Source organism: Caretta caretta, chromosome 16, assembly GCF_965140235.1.
Source record: "Caretta caretta isolate rCarCar2 chromosome 16, rCarCar1.hap1, whole genome shotgun sequence".
Taxonomy (NCBI): Eukaryota; Metazoa; Chordata; order Testudines; family Cheloniidae; genus Caretta; species Caretta caretta.
In genome coordinates, this window is record NC_134221.1 from 24,582,501 (window position 1) to 24,597,159 (window position 14,659).

Genomic DNA, 14,659 nt, shown 5'->3' on the forward strand with positions numbered 1-14,659 from the left:
GCAAGCCTTTCATACATTAGAATGATGAATTGAAAGCAGAAATGGGAAAAAGACTGCAATGCAATGAAAATTTAATCAGCGTCTTCTGCTGCTTTAATAAGGCAAATAATTCTTATTGGCCGCTGCGTTAAGGTTTCTAATATTTAATTCATAACAAACCTTGCATTATTCTGCAGCAGCATCGACAGCTCCACTTTGCTGCCTGCCAACAGGCAACCATAAAAACTTAAAAGCAGATGTAAATGTCTAAAACAAGGAGAATGATTAGATCTAAAGCGGTCAGAAAAAATCAACAATATTGCCAGCAAGTTTGATAAATCTTTACATGCTGTTTAGTAATGCACCAAATGATATTAATTAAACTCATTAAATGTGTTGATTTTTAGGGATCGAGGTAACTTTTATGAAATGTGAAATTTTATAGTTCCTGCAACCCCCCAAAGGAAACAGATGCAGATGCAACAGTGTAAGGATGCTTATTACTAACCAAATTTGAACTTTGTTATTGATGTTGGAGTACCCAGTTAATTTTTATATATAGGAAATCTATTATATTGCAATGTAAAACTGTAGTCAGTTGTCCCATATATATGTGTATATATATAATGCTAGTATTAAGCAAAGCAACACAAGCTCATTCTGATACTATGCATTTCTTTCTCTCTCTTTCTCTCTCTAATACTAATTTTTATTGACTTTTTAAAAAATATTGCAATAGGGAAAATATACTTTTAGTTTATAAACCTTTTCCTAAGGCTTTTTTTGAGATCTGGGAATATTATTCTGAGTTGCCTTTAAATGTGATTGCAAAATCTGCCACACTGAGTTTTTCATTTCAGATCTAAAAAAATTAGCTAAGATACTGCTAAGATTAAACGTAAACATGCTGTATAATTCCAAAGGATGTGGCAGAGTGTTTTGTAGTGTGAGGCAACAGAAAATGGCAACCTGCCAATGCTAGGTGCAAGCTCTTGTTACATAGAAGGGTTGCGCCTGTTCTCATTTCTTCTTGAAATGGCTTAATTGGTGTCAGCACCCCAGGGATAAAGGCCTCTAACACTGAAATCCACACGATTCACCCTGTCTCTGCTCGGTGTAGGGAAACTGGTAACAACTGGTGGTGAATGAGGAGTGAACGGTGCTGTAACAATACTCGATGATGTTTGGGATGACAGAAATTAATACGCACTTGCTTGAAGAAAGCAATGATTAATGGCAGTGAGCAAGGGAATGCTGTCCCTCCTTTAACTCCACTTTGATGGGGATTGAAAAGCAAAAGCCTGTTTTCATTCTTTCTCGAAAGCAGAGGTCACCCAGAGTACATTACAGCAATTTTTCCTCTCTGTTTTTTATTTCATAAATATTATGATAAGCACAGATTAGATAGATTCCCCCCCCGAAAGGTTTAAGAATATTTTATGTCTGTTTGCTGTTTGTGCTTAACAAAGATATCCTACATGTTTCGTTTTCCTTTGCATCAGAATAATTAGTGGAATTAATAATTTTTTTAAAAAAAATCATCACATTAGTATTTCTCCATTTTTTACATGTGGAATTTCAAGGTCTTCATTTTCAATGTGTTGATCGGTCAGAATGCATAAAGGAGTATTGCTGAGGAGGGGAAAAAAGGTTAAAAACCTAAGTTTCCACATTGAATTTTTGATGTAAATATATTTTGCAAGATCCTCGCACTTGTCAGCAGCTTTCTTAGCTATTTGATAAAGAATCTTTATTCTACAAGAAGACTGAAATAACACAACTGTGCTTTGGATAATGAATTCTTCATCTAAGAACTTTAAAACAAAGTACAATGTTGGCATTTTTTTCTTTGAGTGAGAAGGCTGATACATCTTTGGGATCCGACAGGAAGACATAAATTAATAGAGTTCTGGAGATCAGTTTCTCATTAATAATCCATTTTGTCATGGTTCTTGGCATTGTCAACCTAGTAGCTGGTTCATATTTTGCTAAGGGATAAAAGCACATGATGTCTTAAGGCACAACACAAGGAAAAAGAGTTCATCATATTCTGGAGAAACTAGCTATGAAAAAATGATTTTGTTTTGCAGAAAAACAACATATTTATTTGCAGTTTTTAGATATTTCTTAATTCTCAACCTAACCATTTATTTTTATAACATTAGCAGAAATAGAGCTCTGAATCAGAGACCCATTGTTATTTTGTAGTTAGTGCTTTGTTTTACTGCTGCCCTTCCCAGTTATTTGTGGTTTGTTTTGTTGAAAAATTACAGTAGATCTCAGCCCTTTTCATAGTGCATTTTTAGACTACATGGCAGACTGTGTCCAATTTAGAACAGAGGGTTGAACAATGCTGGCTTTCCCTTTGTGAAGGTAACCATGTAACTCTTGCCAATTTCACCGCAGTCCAGACACTCGGTAAATACTTGACAGACCCCAATTCATTTTGAAGACTGCAGAAAAAAAATGTAAGAGATTGTGTTATCATCAGCATGATAACACAAACTGGAATCTTTCACCTTTTTAAAGTTTTAAATCTAGGATCCTGTATATGTTAAAACTATGGCAGCACAGACAAACAATGCAGCCACTTAAAAGGTGTTAAACTTGCAATGTCAACCCAACTAGAGAAGGATTTTGATCTGATTTAGCTGCATGTCCTCTTTTTAAATGTAATTTACACTGAAAAGTGACATAATGCAGCTCTCAGTGAAATCATGTGATATCTGTCTTTGGAGCATATCTCAGGAGACTTGTCAGGCACTCAGAGGGGAAAAAGAAAGGGAGGAAACTAGCCCAAACAACTTAGCTATGAGATGTAACCGTTCCCGAATGTTCATCATTTAACCGAAGGCAGGGGGCCTTCTAGGGCAAGAGCTGAGGGATTCATGGATTCAAAGGGAAAGAAGGGGGCAGCAATCCTACTGGGTTTACAGAAGGGAGAGAAAAAGATGTGCCATGTGCTGGGAGCACAGCAGTGGCCAGCCATGAACAACGTGGCATGATGTGGACATTCTCCTAGCAGAACATGATGCAGCCAACACATCTGCCAGCCTTTTATACAGCAAGAGGATTCATGGTGGGGGGTGGGGTCTGGGGGGGGGCGGGGAAGAGTCACATACATAACTTTTAAAAAGTCACAACAGGGCACATGGAATGTAGGAGGCATAAATACATCTCTTCTGATCCTTGTTCCATAGACCTGTGGGTCACAACTCAGATAATCCTCAATGCAGCGCAAGGAGCTTGTGCTGTTACTTACCAGAATGCTAAGTGATCTGCCCATAAACATATACTTTCATTTTGATGTCCCCTTAACCTTCATGAGTATTAATATTCAGTCATAAGAGGAACAAAAGGGATAAACCTCTTGACATGTCTTTCATGGACTTACTTGGGTAGATAATTCAAAGATGCAATTTGTCCTCTTTGAGTGTTGGATGGAGGAGATGGTGGCATTTAGCACTTGGTGTGGTTAGAAGCACTGTGTTTATTTCATCAACAGGAATATATAACTGTTTACAGCTTTCTTCTTTGTCTGAAAACAGAGGAGGTTTGAATTATGAAGATTTAGAACATGCCTCTCTATACAGAGTTGCAAAGGACATTTGTCTCAGCACATTATAGTGAAATTTTAAAGAGCAGGTTTTGACAGGAGACATTTTGCTGACACAGAATATTTTGTTCACTTCTGACTCTCAAATAAGTGCTACTTCTGTCATAATGATTGATTTATATTCGTTTTAGACCATACATTTCACATCCTCTTTTTTTTTTTTTTTTTAGTGCTTATGGCTACATTGTTGTAGAATATCACAGTTTTAAAATTGTTATGAGCATGGTATCAAGTTTCATATTTGACTAATAAAATAAAAATTGTGTCTAACTGGCCATGCATATTTTGCAGTACAGTCTGTATGTAGTGAAATCCCTACTGATATTATCTTATAGAAAGACAAAATAAAGACGTTTTAAAATCAAAATGCCTGTTAAAATAAAGATGAGCAAATACTGAATTTAAATTTAACAACATTATTATTGATTATTGATAAGTGCTCTTTCAGAAGCCCCATGCACTGCAGTACACCACTCCTGTGTCATTGTAGGTCTCGTGCTGAGGTGCTGGGCACCTTTCAACTCCTATTAAAATTGTTAGGAGTTGTGGGTCGTCAGCACCTCCTAAAGGTTGGATCCTGTTGTGGGTTTGAGTCCTTTGGAGGTTTAAGACTGATGGTACAATTTCAGTAGATTTGCTCTGGATTTGCCCACTTTCCCCCCCTTAGACTCTTGATGTAAAGTTTTAGTTTTTATGTATTAAAAAAGTGCACTAAGCAACCCCCCTTTTATTTTTATTACTACTTCTAATTGAAACACATCCCTCCATGTAGCTGAATAATCCTTATTGGAGTAGGACCCTCTTTTGAGAGTTATGAGTTAGTAAACACAAGCTGTCTTGTTTTCAAGCTTTTCCCCAGTTAAAATGAGGGAGGCTGTGATTTCCTTGGGTAACTGGCATTTGGGGTTGAGCTGAAGCACCGGTAAGGAGTATGCTTTTATTCTTTGTTCTCTTGATTAATTTCCCAAGTGCCTTGATTTCTGTGACAATCCATAGGAAATGGCATATCTTAGTTTATATGTTTTTGACCTTTGAGACAGAATACCTTACACCATTGCTTGCACTTTTTTGATACATGGGTGACGTTGGTAGCTGAAAAAAGAAACTGCAGTATTGAAAGAGAGGTAAACTTGTCCATAGACCTACTCCCAGAGTGACCATATAAATAATTGAAATTACTATATTAATTGGGCCTGGGGCTATTTCAAGGGGAGGCTCACAGCAGTGTTGAAATTATGCCAGGGATGATTCCCTATATCCAGGGAGAAGCCCTAGTGATGTCTCAGATGATAGAAAGTTCGATTACATGAAAATATCCCCACTTAGCCGAATTCCAGAGGTGTGGGGAGGAAGGAAGGGAGCAAACTTTATATTTACGAAGCATCATCCAGTGACTAACTACCCAGTGACGTTGCCATTCTTGGAAGTGACTGTCAGCTTTATCTGCTTCAAGGTTATTGTTCTAACGCACCTTATGCTGATGAGCAGGAAGACGATGATATTATACCCCCCCTCCAACCCACCCCCCCTAAAAAAAACCAAACCAAAACAGGTTGCTAAGAATAAAGGAATGAGCCTGGACTTGAAGTGAGGTGACTCCACTTGGACCAATCCAATCTCCTGAGTCCCTCCCTTTATGTGAAAGGGAAGAGACTTTGTCATTTGCACTGGTTGGGGGTCAGGTCAGTGTGGGAAAGGTCACATTCGGATGTTTTTGGCCTCTGCTACAAAAAGAAAAACATACCAAGTTGGCTAAATAATTCCTGGAGAAAAGGAGAAGCTAATATTCAAGCAAGAGTTCAGGAAAAAATGCCTCCAAGATCTTACAGATTTTGGAAATATTTGACAATATTGGGAACATCAACTACTGATGAAAAAAAACCCAGCCCTCTCCAGAAACTCTTTCACAGTTGTGCCAAGAAAAGCAGCTTCAATGGAACATTTTCATAAACTATCATCAGTTATGCAGCAGCAGCTTCACAAATCAGAAATGATATCTTCAGGCACTGCTGTCAAGTGTTATTCAAATAATACCAGCCTCACATTTGAATAACAGCAGACATTTTGAATTAATTAATCAGATGAGATAGTCTAGGCCTTTTCTCATTAGTCTCTGGGTCAGGCATGGGAAGATATATGCGTTGGTGATGATATACTTGTCTTTAATCGTGATTTATGAAGATTTAGGATTGTGTGTGATTTGTCAAAGGTTCTGGGAAAAGGCTGGTGCATATTTCACTACCTAATCTGAGACTGATGTCATAATGCTGAGAGATCGACCCCTATTGTTAGGGTATGTGGGAAGCACAGGTAGGCACCGCATCCCAGGATTTTTACTGGCTTATCTTTGCAACTATCAAACAATGCTGTAAACTTTTACTGCCAGCAGTTAACAGTCCCTGCTTTAATTATAGGCAAATTCTTCATTCTGTCCAAAGGGGAAGCTTCAGTAGTTATTTAGTTAAAAAAGCATAACAGACCTTATATCTATGACCAAGTGTAAATCATGGATAAGTTGGCAAATTTCATGGCTTGGTCATGGTGAAAATATAAAATTTCATGGTTTGTAACAGATTAATGGAAAAATCCTGTTAAAACTGTGCAAATAACAGAACAACAAGTAAGGTGAAGCTCCTTATGTGACACCTTCCCTCCCATAGGATTTATTTTTAGCTGAAATCGATATTAATAACACAAAGCTTTTCCATAAAGATGCAGAAGATCTGCAGCACGTGTTCTCTGGGCTGCACTAGTTTCTTTTTCGCTTAACTAGTATGTGTTGATTAGTTTGGACCAAATAACTGTCAAGTCAGTTGCAGTATAACATTTGTTAGATACATGAAATACAGTGTATTTTGTATTTTAACCAACGTGTATTTTTTAAAACATCATATACATTACTTATATAATGAACAAACAGTGATCAGTGATTCTTTGTATTGGGAAGAAGAGCTGACAACTCTGAATATTGGTGTGTACTTCCTACTCTAGGTCAGGAAAAGGTATTTTCTGCTAAGTGCTAGATCCCTACAGGATGTTGGCGCATGAACTCCCAGTATGTACAGGCTCTGAAGGAAGCATTATGATGATGGAAGCATGTCCCATGCCTTAGATTTGTACTGCCATGGTGTCATCTTACAACCATTAATGCACAGTATTTTCCCTATGCAGAATCCCATTTAGAGGAAACAGGACATTTGCACCAGTCTTTTAAAAGATATATTTTGGGGCAGGGAGAGCGTTACATGGAGACAGCATGAATTATTGATACCTTTGGAAGAGAGGCTTGCTTAAAGGTTCATTGATAATGTCTCTTTTCCAGAGAAAGTGAGCATGGACCTTTCACGATGTCCAGAGTTATTACAATGTCAGAGTAATTGTAGCAGTTCCATTGATATATCCATCCTCAGGGGACCCTTGCGTTCCATCTGATGATGTCAGTGAAACGCATGAGTACAAGCTGTAACAGTAATTTTGACATTGAATAATATCAGCAGAATTGCAGATCTCATATATTCTCAATGGAAGGCTATCCTCCCCCTCCATCCCCCCCGCCCCCAGGAGGGTCCAGCGTTATGGGTTAGCACGGTAGGGCTAGACCTTTGCTTTGTGAACCTGCTTTCTTTTCTGCCTGGCGTAGTAATAGCTGCCGCCTCAAATTGTCACTCCAGCTACTACGTTCCAACCTTTGTATTTAGATCATCCTTTATGACAAGAAACGGATCTTCTCTCTCTGAAACTTAGTAATCCAGCTATTTATAATAAGCAGGGTGGCTTGACACCTCAGGGATAGTGCACTAAGCCTGTTGCTCTTGAGAGCCTCTTTTCTGCTCCTCTCTCCATTTGATGGGACAGAAATGACAAGCATGTGAAGCACAGTGAGTGGAAATGTGCTGTGAGGAGGCCTGCTGGTGTATGGAATTGCTCCTCACCGTCAGCAGTGAGTGGTATTGTAAAGGCTCTAGAGTACATTGCCTGTAGCCCAGAACAAACAACACTAGGTGAAATACTTTTTAAAAGAAGTTTTCTGAGCGTGTTGGATGTCTCAGTTGATAAAAGCTTCAGATATTGAATAAAAACCTGAAATAGCCATGTCTCGTAGAACTCCTGTCCCATGCATTGCAGAGATCTCTTGGAACTAATGCACAATTGTTTGGAGGTTTCTAATACCTTTCTAATACCTAACTGTATGGAGGTGCTATGTCTCTGTGATCCCGTTTAGGATTGTTCTGGTCCCCAGTTATTGACTCCCCTGAAGGGACTTTATCTATTCTTCTTCTGCTTAAGTTAAGTTGTCTGTTGGAGCAGGTGAGAAAAACTCAACTATATATCCATGCGTAAAGAGTACCACAAGGGTCTGGTCACGCTGGATGCCCACACGCTATGAGTATACCGAGGCACACAACAACGCTGAAAGTGCCTCAACCCACCTGGAAGGTGAAGGTTTCCCATATAACTGCATTTCTTTGGATGTCATACTCACCTGCCATTCAGTGTAAAGTATTTTTATTTGTGGGAATTACTGAAGACTGAGTATATGAGACTTTTGCTGGGCCTTTGTGAAGATGATAGCCTGTTTTCTGGGTGACTATTCAGTCTGTTCACAGTAGTTTTCTACACTTAAGAGTGCAGAGTGCAGTGCGGTTTACATGCAAACATACATTTCTGTATATTAAGCATGTTTGTTAATATATTATTATTACTTTGGGCTAATAACAAATAGTAGTCAGTCAGTGAGATAAAAAGGGACAGAGTTCAATAGTAATTCTCAGACAGCTGAGTAATTACCCAGACAGCTTGCAGTCAGAAAAGCTGTTCAAAGCTAGGATTATAAACTACACTGATGGTAACTCTACCGGGTGGAGTTTTACAAGATTGTTAGCGTGTTTTGTATGTAATTGTAAGACACACTTTCAGCATTCCTCCTGATGAATTTCTCCTTTAGAAGCCAGAATCAACAGAACTATTAAAAAAACAAAAAACCCTACAACAGGCTGGTTTCCAGAATCAGTCAAAATTATTTCTAAATATTTATTTCTAAACTAGAAAGCTTTTGTGTTTGAGAATGACTTAGAGGCACTTTATCTTTCAAACTTTAATGACATAAATCCAGAATTCCTTTAATTTTTACTACCATAGTCAGCATCAAACTGTATGCATAGCAACACAGATTTTTTGGTTTTGTTTTTAAATATCAAGTCATCCCCTTCCCATATGAGTGAATGTAGCCTCTCTTTATTTTGAATCATTTCATTAGTTTTTGCTAGCATGGTGCTTTCCATGATGTTGTTTCCTTCTTTTCAAGCTGTGCATGGTGAGTGAAATTTACTTCTGAGCTCACAGCTAAGGGAAGGACTAGGTAGCGCTTAAGTCCCATTTAAGCCCTGAAGCATAATCTCAAAACTTCTTCAGGGGCTGGGTCAGCCAGACTGGTATTAGCCATCCAGGCACTCTTCACTCTGGTGCCTTGCAGACTGGATTTAAGATCCTGACTCCAGCCTTAGGAGTCAACAGTTGGATCAGCTTTGTGTTCATTAACAGCTGACTTTCTTGTTCACTGGGACGATCACTCACTGTTTCCTATTCTGCAGAACGGGTCAGAAGAAAGAGAATTTAGGCAGAAACTTTGTTTTTGAAGCAGCTGAATGAAAAATGTTTTTGTTGGATTTTTTTAAGAGAAGTACTTGATTTATTATAAGATGCGTTAAATTCTGCATCTCCAGTGTGCATTAAGCCACCTCATCACCAAGCACCAGAGGGTGTACAAGCTCAAAAGCAGGAGAGCAAGCTGTAAAGAGATTTCCAGCTCATGGGTCTGCCCTGGTAATAGGCCTGTGATGTGGGAATATAACAGGGCTCTTTGGGGTCAGGGTTAATAAATAACTACTGTATCCCCCTACCCAGTGGTGAGCTGGAGCTGGTTCGCTAGAACTTGTTAAATTTAGAAGCCCTTTTAGAACCAGTTGTCCCTCCAAATTTAACAACCGGCCAAAAGTGGCGCCTTAGGTGCTGACCCCGTGGGTGCTCCAGCCCTGGAGCACCCCTGGGGAAAATTTGATGGGTGCAAAGCACCCACTGGCAGCTCCCCGCCTCGCCCCTGGCCCCAGCTCACATCCGCTCCGCCTCCTCCCCTGAACGCGCCGCCCGCTCTGCTTCTCCGCCGCCCCCCCCCCCGGCTTCCCGCGAATCAGCTGTTCGCGCGGAAGCCGGGGAGGGCTGAGAAGCAGGTGGCGGCTTTGCGCTCAGGCCCAGGGAGGTGGAGCAGAGGTGAGCTGGGACGGGGGGGGGGGGGGGCACGAGGAGGGCCGCCTGCGCCACAGCAGGTAACCTGGGGGGGGCGCAGGGGAACCGCTCCTTGTCCCAGCTCACCTCCGCCTCCACCTCCCTGGGCCTGAGCGCCAAGCTGTCACCTGCTTCTCAGCCCTCCCCGGAATAGGGGAGGAAGCTGAGCGGAGGTGAGCTGGGGCCGGGCGCAGGGCGGGGAGCAGCCGTTGGGTGCCCTGCACCCATCAAATTTTCCCTGTGGGTGCTCCAGCCCCGAGCACCCACGGAGTCGGTGCCTAAGGCGCCACTTTTAATATGATCAGTGGGGGGAGCGACCGCTCCCCCTTCTCCCTCCCCAGCTACTCTCCCCTGCCCCTAGGAGCCAGAGGGACCTGCCGGATGCTTTCTGGGAGCTGCCCCAGGTAAGCATGGCCGGGACTCCCCACCTCGACCCCCAGCAGGTCCCTCTGGCTCTTAGAGGCGGGGTGGGCACCCACTACGGTGGCCCATGAGACCCTTCTGCCCAGTTCTGGGGGCAGTCAGGGGACAGGGGAGGGGGGTGGATGGGTCAGGTTCCGGGGGGGATGTCAAGGAACACGGAGGGTTGGATGGGGCAGGAGTCCCTGGGGGGCGGGGGTGGACCACGACCCCCTCGTGGGGTGAGGAGGGAACTGGTTGTTAAGATTTTGGCAGCTCATCACTGCTCCTACATTGTATTTTCTGTCTAACTGTAATACCTGGTAAGCATAAGTAATTATCAGGCCCTAGGCTGATATATAAGCCTGTAATTATTCACCTCAGAGTTTCATAGACATTAAGATCAGAAGGGACCATCATGATCATCTTGTCTGATCTCCTGCACATCGCAGGCTCACCCACCTACTCCTGTACTAGGCCCATAACCTTTTGCTGAGTTACTGAAGTCTTGATTTAAAGACTTCAAATTACAAAGAATCCACCATTTACTTCAGTTCAAACCAGCAAAGTGACCCATGTCCCACGCTGCAAGGGAAGAGGAAGAACTCATCCAATCTGATCTGGGGGAAAGTTCCTTCCTGCCCACAAATATGGTGATCAGTTAGACACAGAGCATGTGGGCAAGGCCCTCCAGACACACACCTGGGAAAGCATTCTCTGTAGTAACTCAGAGTCCTCCCCCATTCTACTGTCCCATCTCTGGAATAAAGAGATTGCTTGGAATATAGGTGGTTATGGAAAAACAAGATTCTTTAGGGACGGAGCTGCGTACATGTGGTTGGACATGGTCAATCAGTGTTGTGTTTTGTACATTAAGTCAGAGCACGTTGGGTATAGAGTATCTGTGTGTTGTGCTGTGTCTCTTTTCTGCTCACGGAAGCAATGCACGTGCCTGTGATGTGCTGCCTGTTATTTGCCCAGTGTGCCCAGCCATACCATGCTGTAGGGGTGAGGTCTGTGCATAGTTTGAGACTGTATTCTTGCCAGCAAGATAAAAAAGTATGGATTGGATGAATGGACTATAAGTGAGATAGAAAGCTGGCTAGATCGTTGGGCTCAACGGGTCGTAATCAATGGCTCCATGTCTAGTTGGCAGCAGGTATCAAGCGGAGTGCCCCAGGGATCAGTCCTGGGGCAAGTTTTGTTCAGCATCTGTATTAATGATCTGGATAAAGGGATGGATTTCACCCTCAGCAAGTTAGCAGATGACACTAAGCTGGGCGGAGAGATAGATACACTGGAGGGTAGGGATAGGGTCCAGAGTGACCTAGACAAATTGGAGGATTGGGCCAAAAGAAATCTGGTGAGGTTCAACAAGGACAAGTGCAGAGTCCTGTACTTAGGATGGAAGAATCCCATGCACCGCTACAGGCTGGAGACTGACTGGCTAAGCAGCTGTTCTACAGAAAAGGACCTGGGGATTACAGTAGATGAGAAGCTGGATATAAGTCAGCAGTGTGCCCTTGTTGCCAAGAAGCTCAATGGCAAATTGGGCTGCATTAGTAGGATCATTGCCAGCAGATCAAGGGAAGTAATTATTCCCCTCTATTCAGCACTGGTGAGGCCACTGGAGTATTGCATCCAGTTTCGGGGTCCCCACTACAGAAAGGATGCAGACAAATTGGAGAGAGTCCAGTGGAGGGCAAGGAAAATTATCAGGGGGCTGGGGCGTATGACTTTTATGAGGAAAGGCTGAGGGAACTGGGCTTGTTTAGTCTACAGAAGAGAAGAGTGAGGGGGGATTTGATAGCAGCCTTCAACTACCTGAAGAGGATACCAAAGAGGATGGAGCTAGGCTGTTCTCAGTGGTGGCAGATGACAGAACAAGGAGCAATGGTCTCAAGTTGCAGTGGGAGGTCTAGATTGGATATTAGGAAACACTATTTCACTAGGAGGGTGGTGAAGCACTGGAATGGTTTACCTAGGGAGGTGGTGGAATCTCTATCCTTAGAGGTTTTTAAGGTCAGGCTTGACAAAGCCCTGGCTGGGATGATTTAGTTGGGGTTGGTCCTGCTTTGAGAAGGGGTTTGGACTAGATACCTCCTGAGGTCTCTTCCAACCCTAATCTTCTATGATTTCAAACTGTTTAGTATATAGTCATGGTTAAAAGATCTATCATTTGCTTTATTCATTACAGCAGAGTTTCCCCTCTGATCTAATGCAGGCTGGGTCTTATTCCTTTCTCTCAAATATATGTACTATATGCCATGGAGAGAAGGTTAACAGAGGCTCAGATTTTTAAGAATAGTTCTTAAAAGCACAACTCTACTATCTAACGTTTGTAGCAGATAATAAAATTAATGGACAGTAAAGAGCCCAACCCCCAGATTTCAGAACACATTCCAGCTGCCTCAATTGAATATTTAATATACATTACAAAAAGGGAAAGGGCAAAGTTCTGCTGCGGGTTCTGCATGACAGATTTTTGTCTCTGCCATTCTGTCCTCCCTGCGTGTGGGGCTCTCCTGCTGGCGAGCTGCGCATGTGGAGTCTGGGAGACAGAATGTGATCCCAAATGTGGATTTGGGGCTGCTTTAGTTTGGGATTTGTAACAGCAAAATGCAGTTTTTATCAACAAATGCCTTTTGTGGGATTCACTCCTCAAGGTTGCCAATTTTGGATGGACGTATTCCTGGAGGTTTTATCATATGATATAATCTTTAATTCAAGATTAATCTTTAATTCCTGGAGCCTCCAGGACAATCCTGGAGGTTTGGCAACCCTAGCAAGAGTGAGTGCTGGACAAAATGCCTCTCTCTTTCTTGGGACTACTTATTTCTGCCATCTTCTGGTTATTGCTCCACAGCTTCCACTAGTGGGCCCAATCCTGTTTGCTTTGCCCCAGAACCAATGGAACAGCCCTGCTCTCCCACTGAAGCCAATGGGATGAACTCCTGCTGGGGAGGCGAGCAGAATTTGGCTATGTATTAATGATCACTGTTCAGGCCTGGGGTGTGTCTGCTGCTCTCCAGCCAAAGGCTATTCCTAGCTGTTATCCAGATCCAGGTCACACACTTCCTGCTTTGGCTCCTTTATTTAATAATTTCAAATGACAAATCTTTTAATTGCCTTCTGTTATAAATCTGCGTCCCGACCTATAGGTACCCAATAGAACTAGACAGTTTAATGTACAGATGAATCCATATATTAAATGTAACATAACGAAGAAATTTCAAAGACAATTCTTAGCCTTAAATTATAAAGTTAATGCGAATTTACTCTTTATACTGTACTTATGAGCTTATCAGAAGTCCTCATTATTTACTCAGTAGCACTTATTTAATTTTCTCTACAGTTCCATCAGTATTTCGTTTATGAAAAGACCAATAGATTTAAAAAGTCAAAATTCTGTAGGGTTTCTTATCTTGATGTGTGAATAAATATCTGCTTTCTGGGGAGGATTGTGTGTAAAGAGAGAGTTGTTTGTGGCACATCCATGTATGCCCCTATTTGATGCTTAAGAGTCTAATGTTAGCTGAGCACTTCACAGGTCAAAATGCATATAATGCAAATAATGTAACACCAGTTTAAAAACAAACAAAAGTGACATGGCTTGTCTCAGGAATCCCAGAGAGAGAGAAAACTTGACCAATTTTAAAAAGCAAATAGCTGCTTGGTTTTGGAAAGACCAGGGCAGTATTAAAAATGCACTGCTCCATTAGCCATTGCTTCACCCCAGTTAGGGTGACTAAATGTCCTGATTTTATAGGGACAGTCCTGGATATTTGGGGTTTTGTCTTATATAGGTGTCTATTACCCCCCACCCCTGTCCCAATTTTTCACACTTGCTGTCTGGTCACCCCCAACACATTTAAACATGGGTCACTTTGTGTAGTGGGAAGAATCAGTAAAGGTGAGGATGATGTCAGATCTGACATGGTTCTTGTCAGCTTGGGCTATGTAATGTCACCCAGTTTTTGCCGCTGAGTTTTTATCACTGTGATCTCTGATGTTCTGCAGTGACTAGTCTCGGCCGTAAAAAAACAGAAGCTAGTTTGTTTGTTACTCTTTTTGCTTGTTCAGTTTGTATTTATAAGGATTCTGTCCTGATGAAGAGAGACTCCTGGTTGTTGCTGTATTTTGTTTCTGCTAACTCATCCCACCAGCTTACAGCCAGTATTATAATTATATATCTCCATTTCCTAAACACCTGGAGGACCCTTTCCCCTAGGCACACAGTTCCCCTCTTTATTGGTATTAAAGGGAGTTCTGACTTCCGAATGTATAGCAGTGACTTCAATGTCTGTAGCAAAGCGTGAAGTTCATAGCAATTACGGCTTGCCTTGTGCTTCGAAAAAGAGACTACATCGTGGTAAACAGTGC

The 14,659-nt window shown here is 41.9% G+C and overlaps 1 protein-coding gene across 4 annotated transcripts in view; it reads left to right on the top strand.

Moving 5' to 3' along the window:
• PBX3 (PBX homeobox 3) overlaps window positions 1-14,659 on the top strand; it is a 160,206-nt gene that overhangs the window by 18,044 nt on the left and 127,503 nt on the right. The window contains exon 1 of one of the 4 annotated variants that reach the window (XM_048823006.1): window positions 453-466. The exons of the other annotated variants lie outside the window; for them this stretch is intronic. Within the exon in view, the coding sequence (XP_048678963.1) occupies window positions 457-466 (10 nt within the window). The 5' untranslated portion in view covers window positions 453-456. Of the gene's footprint in view, window positions 1-452; window positions 467-14,659 lie in introns of those variants that run through there. 4 annotated transcript variants of the gene reach the window in all.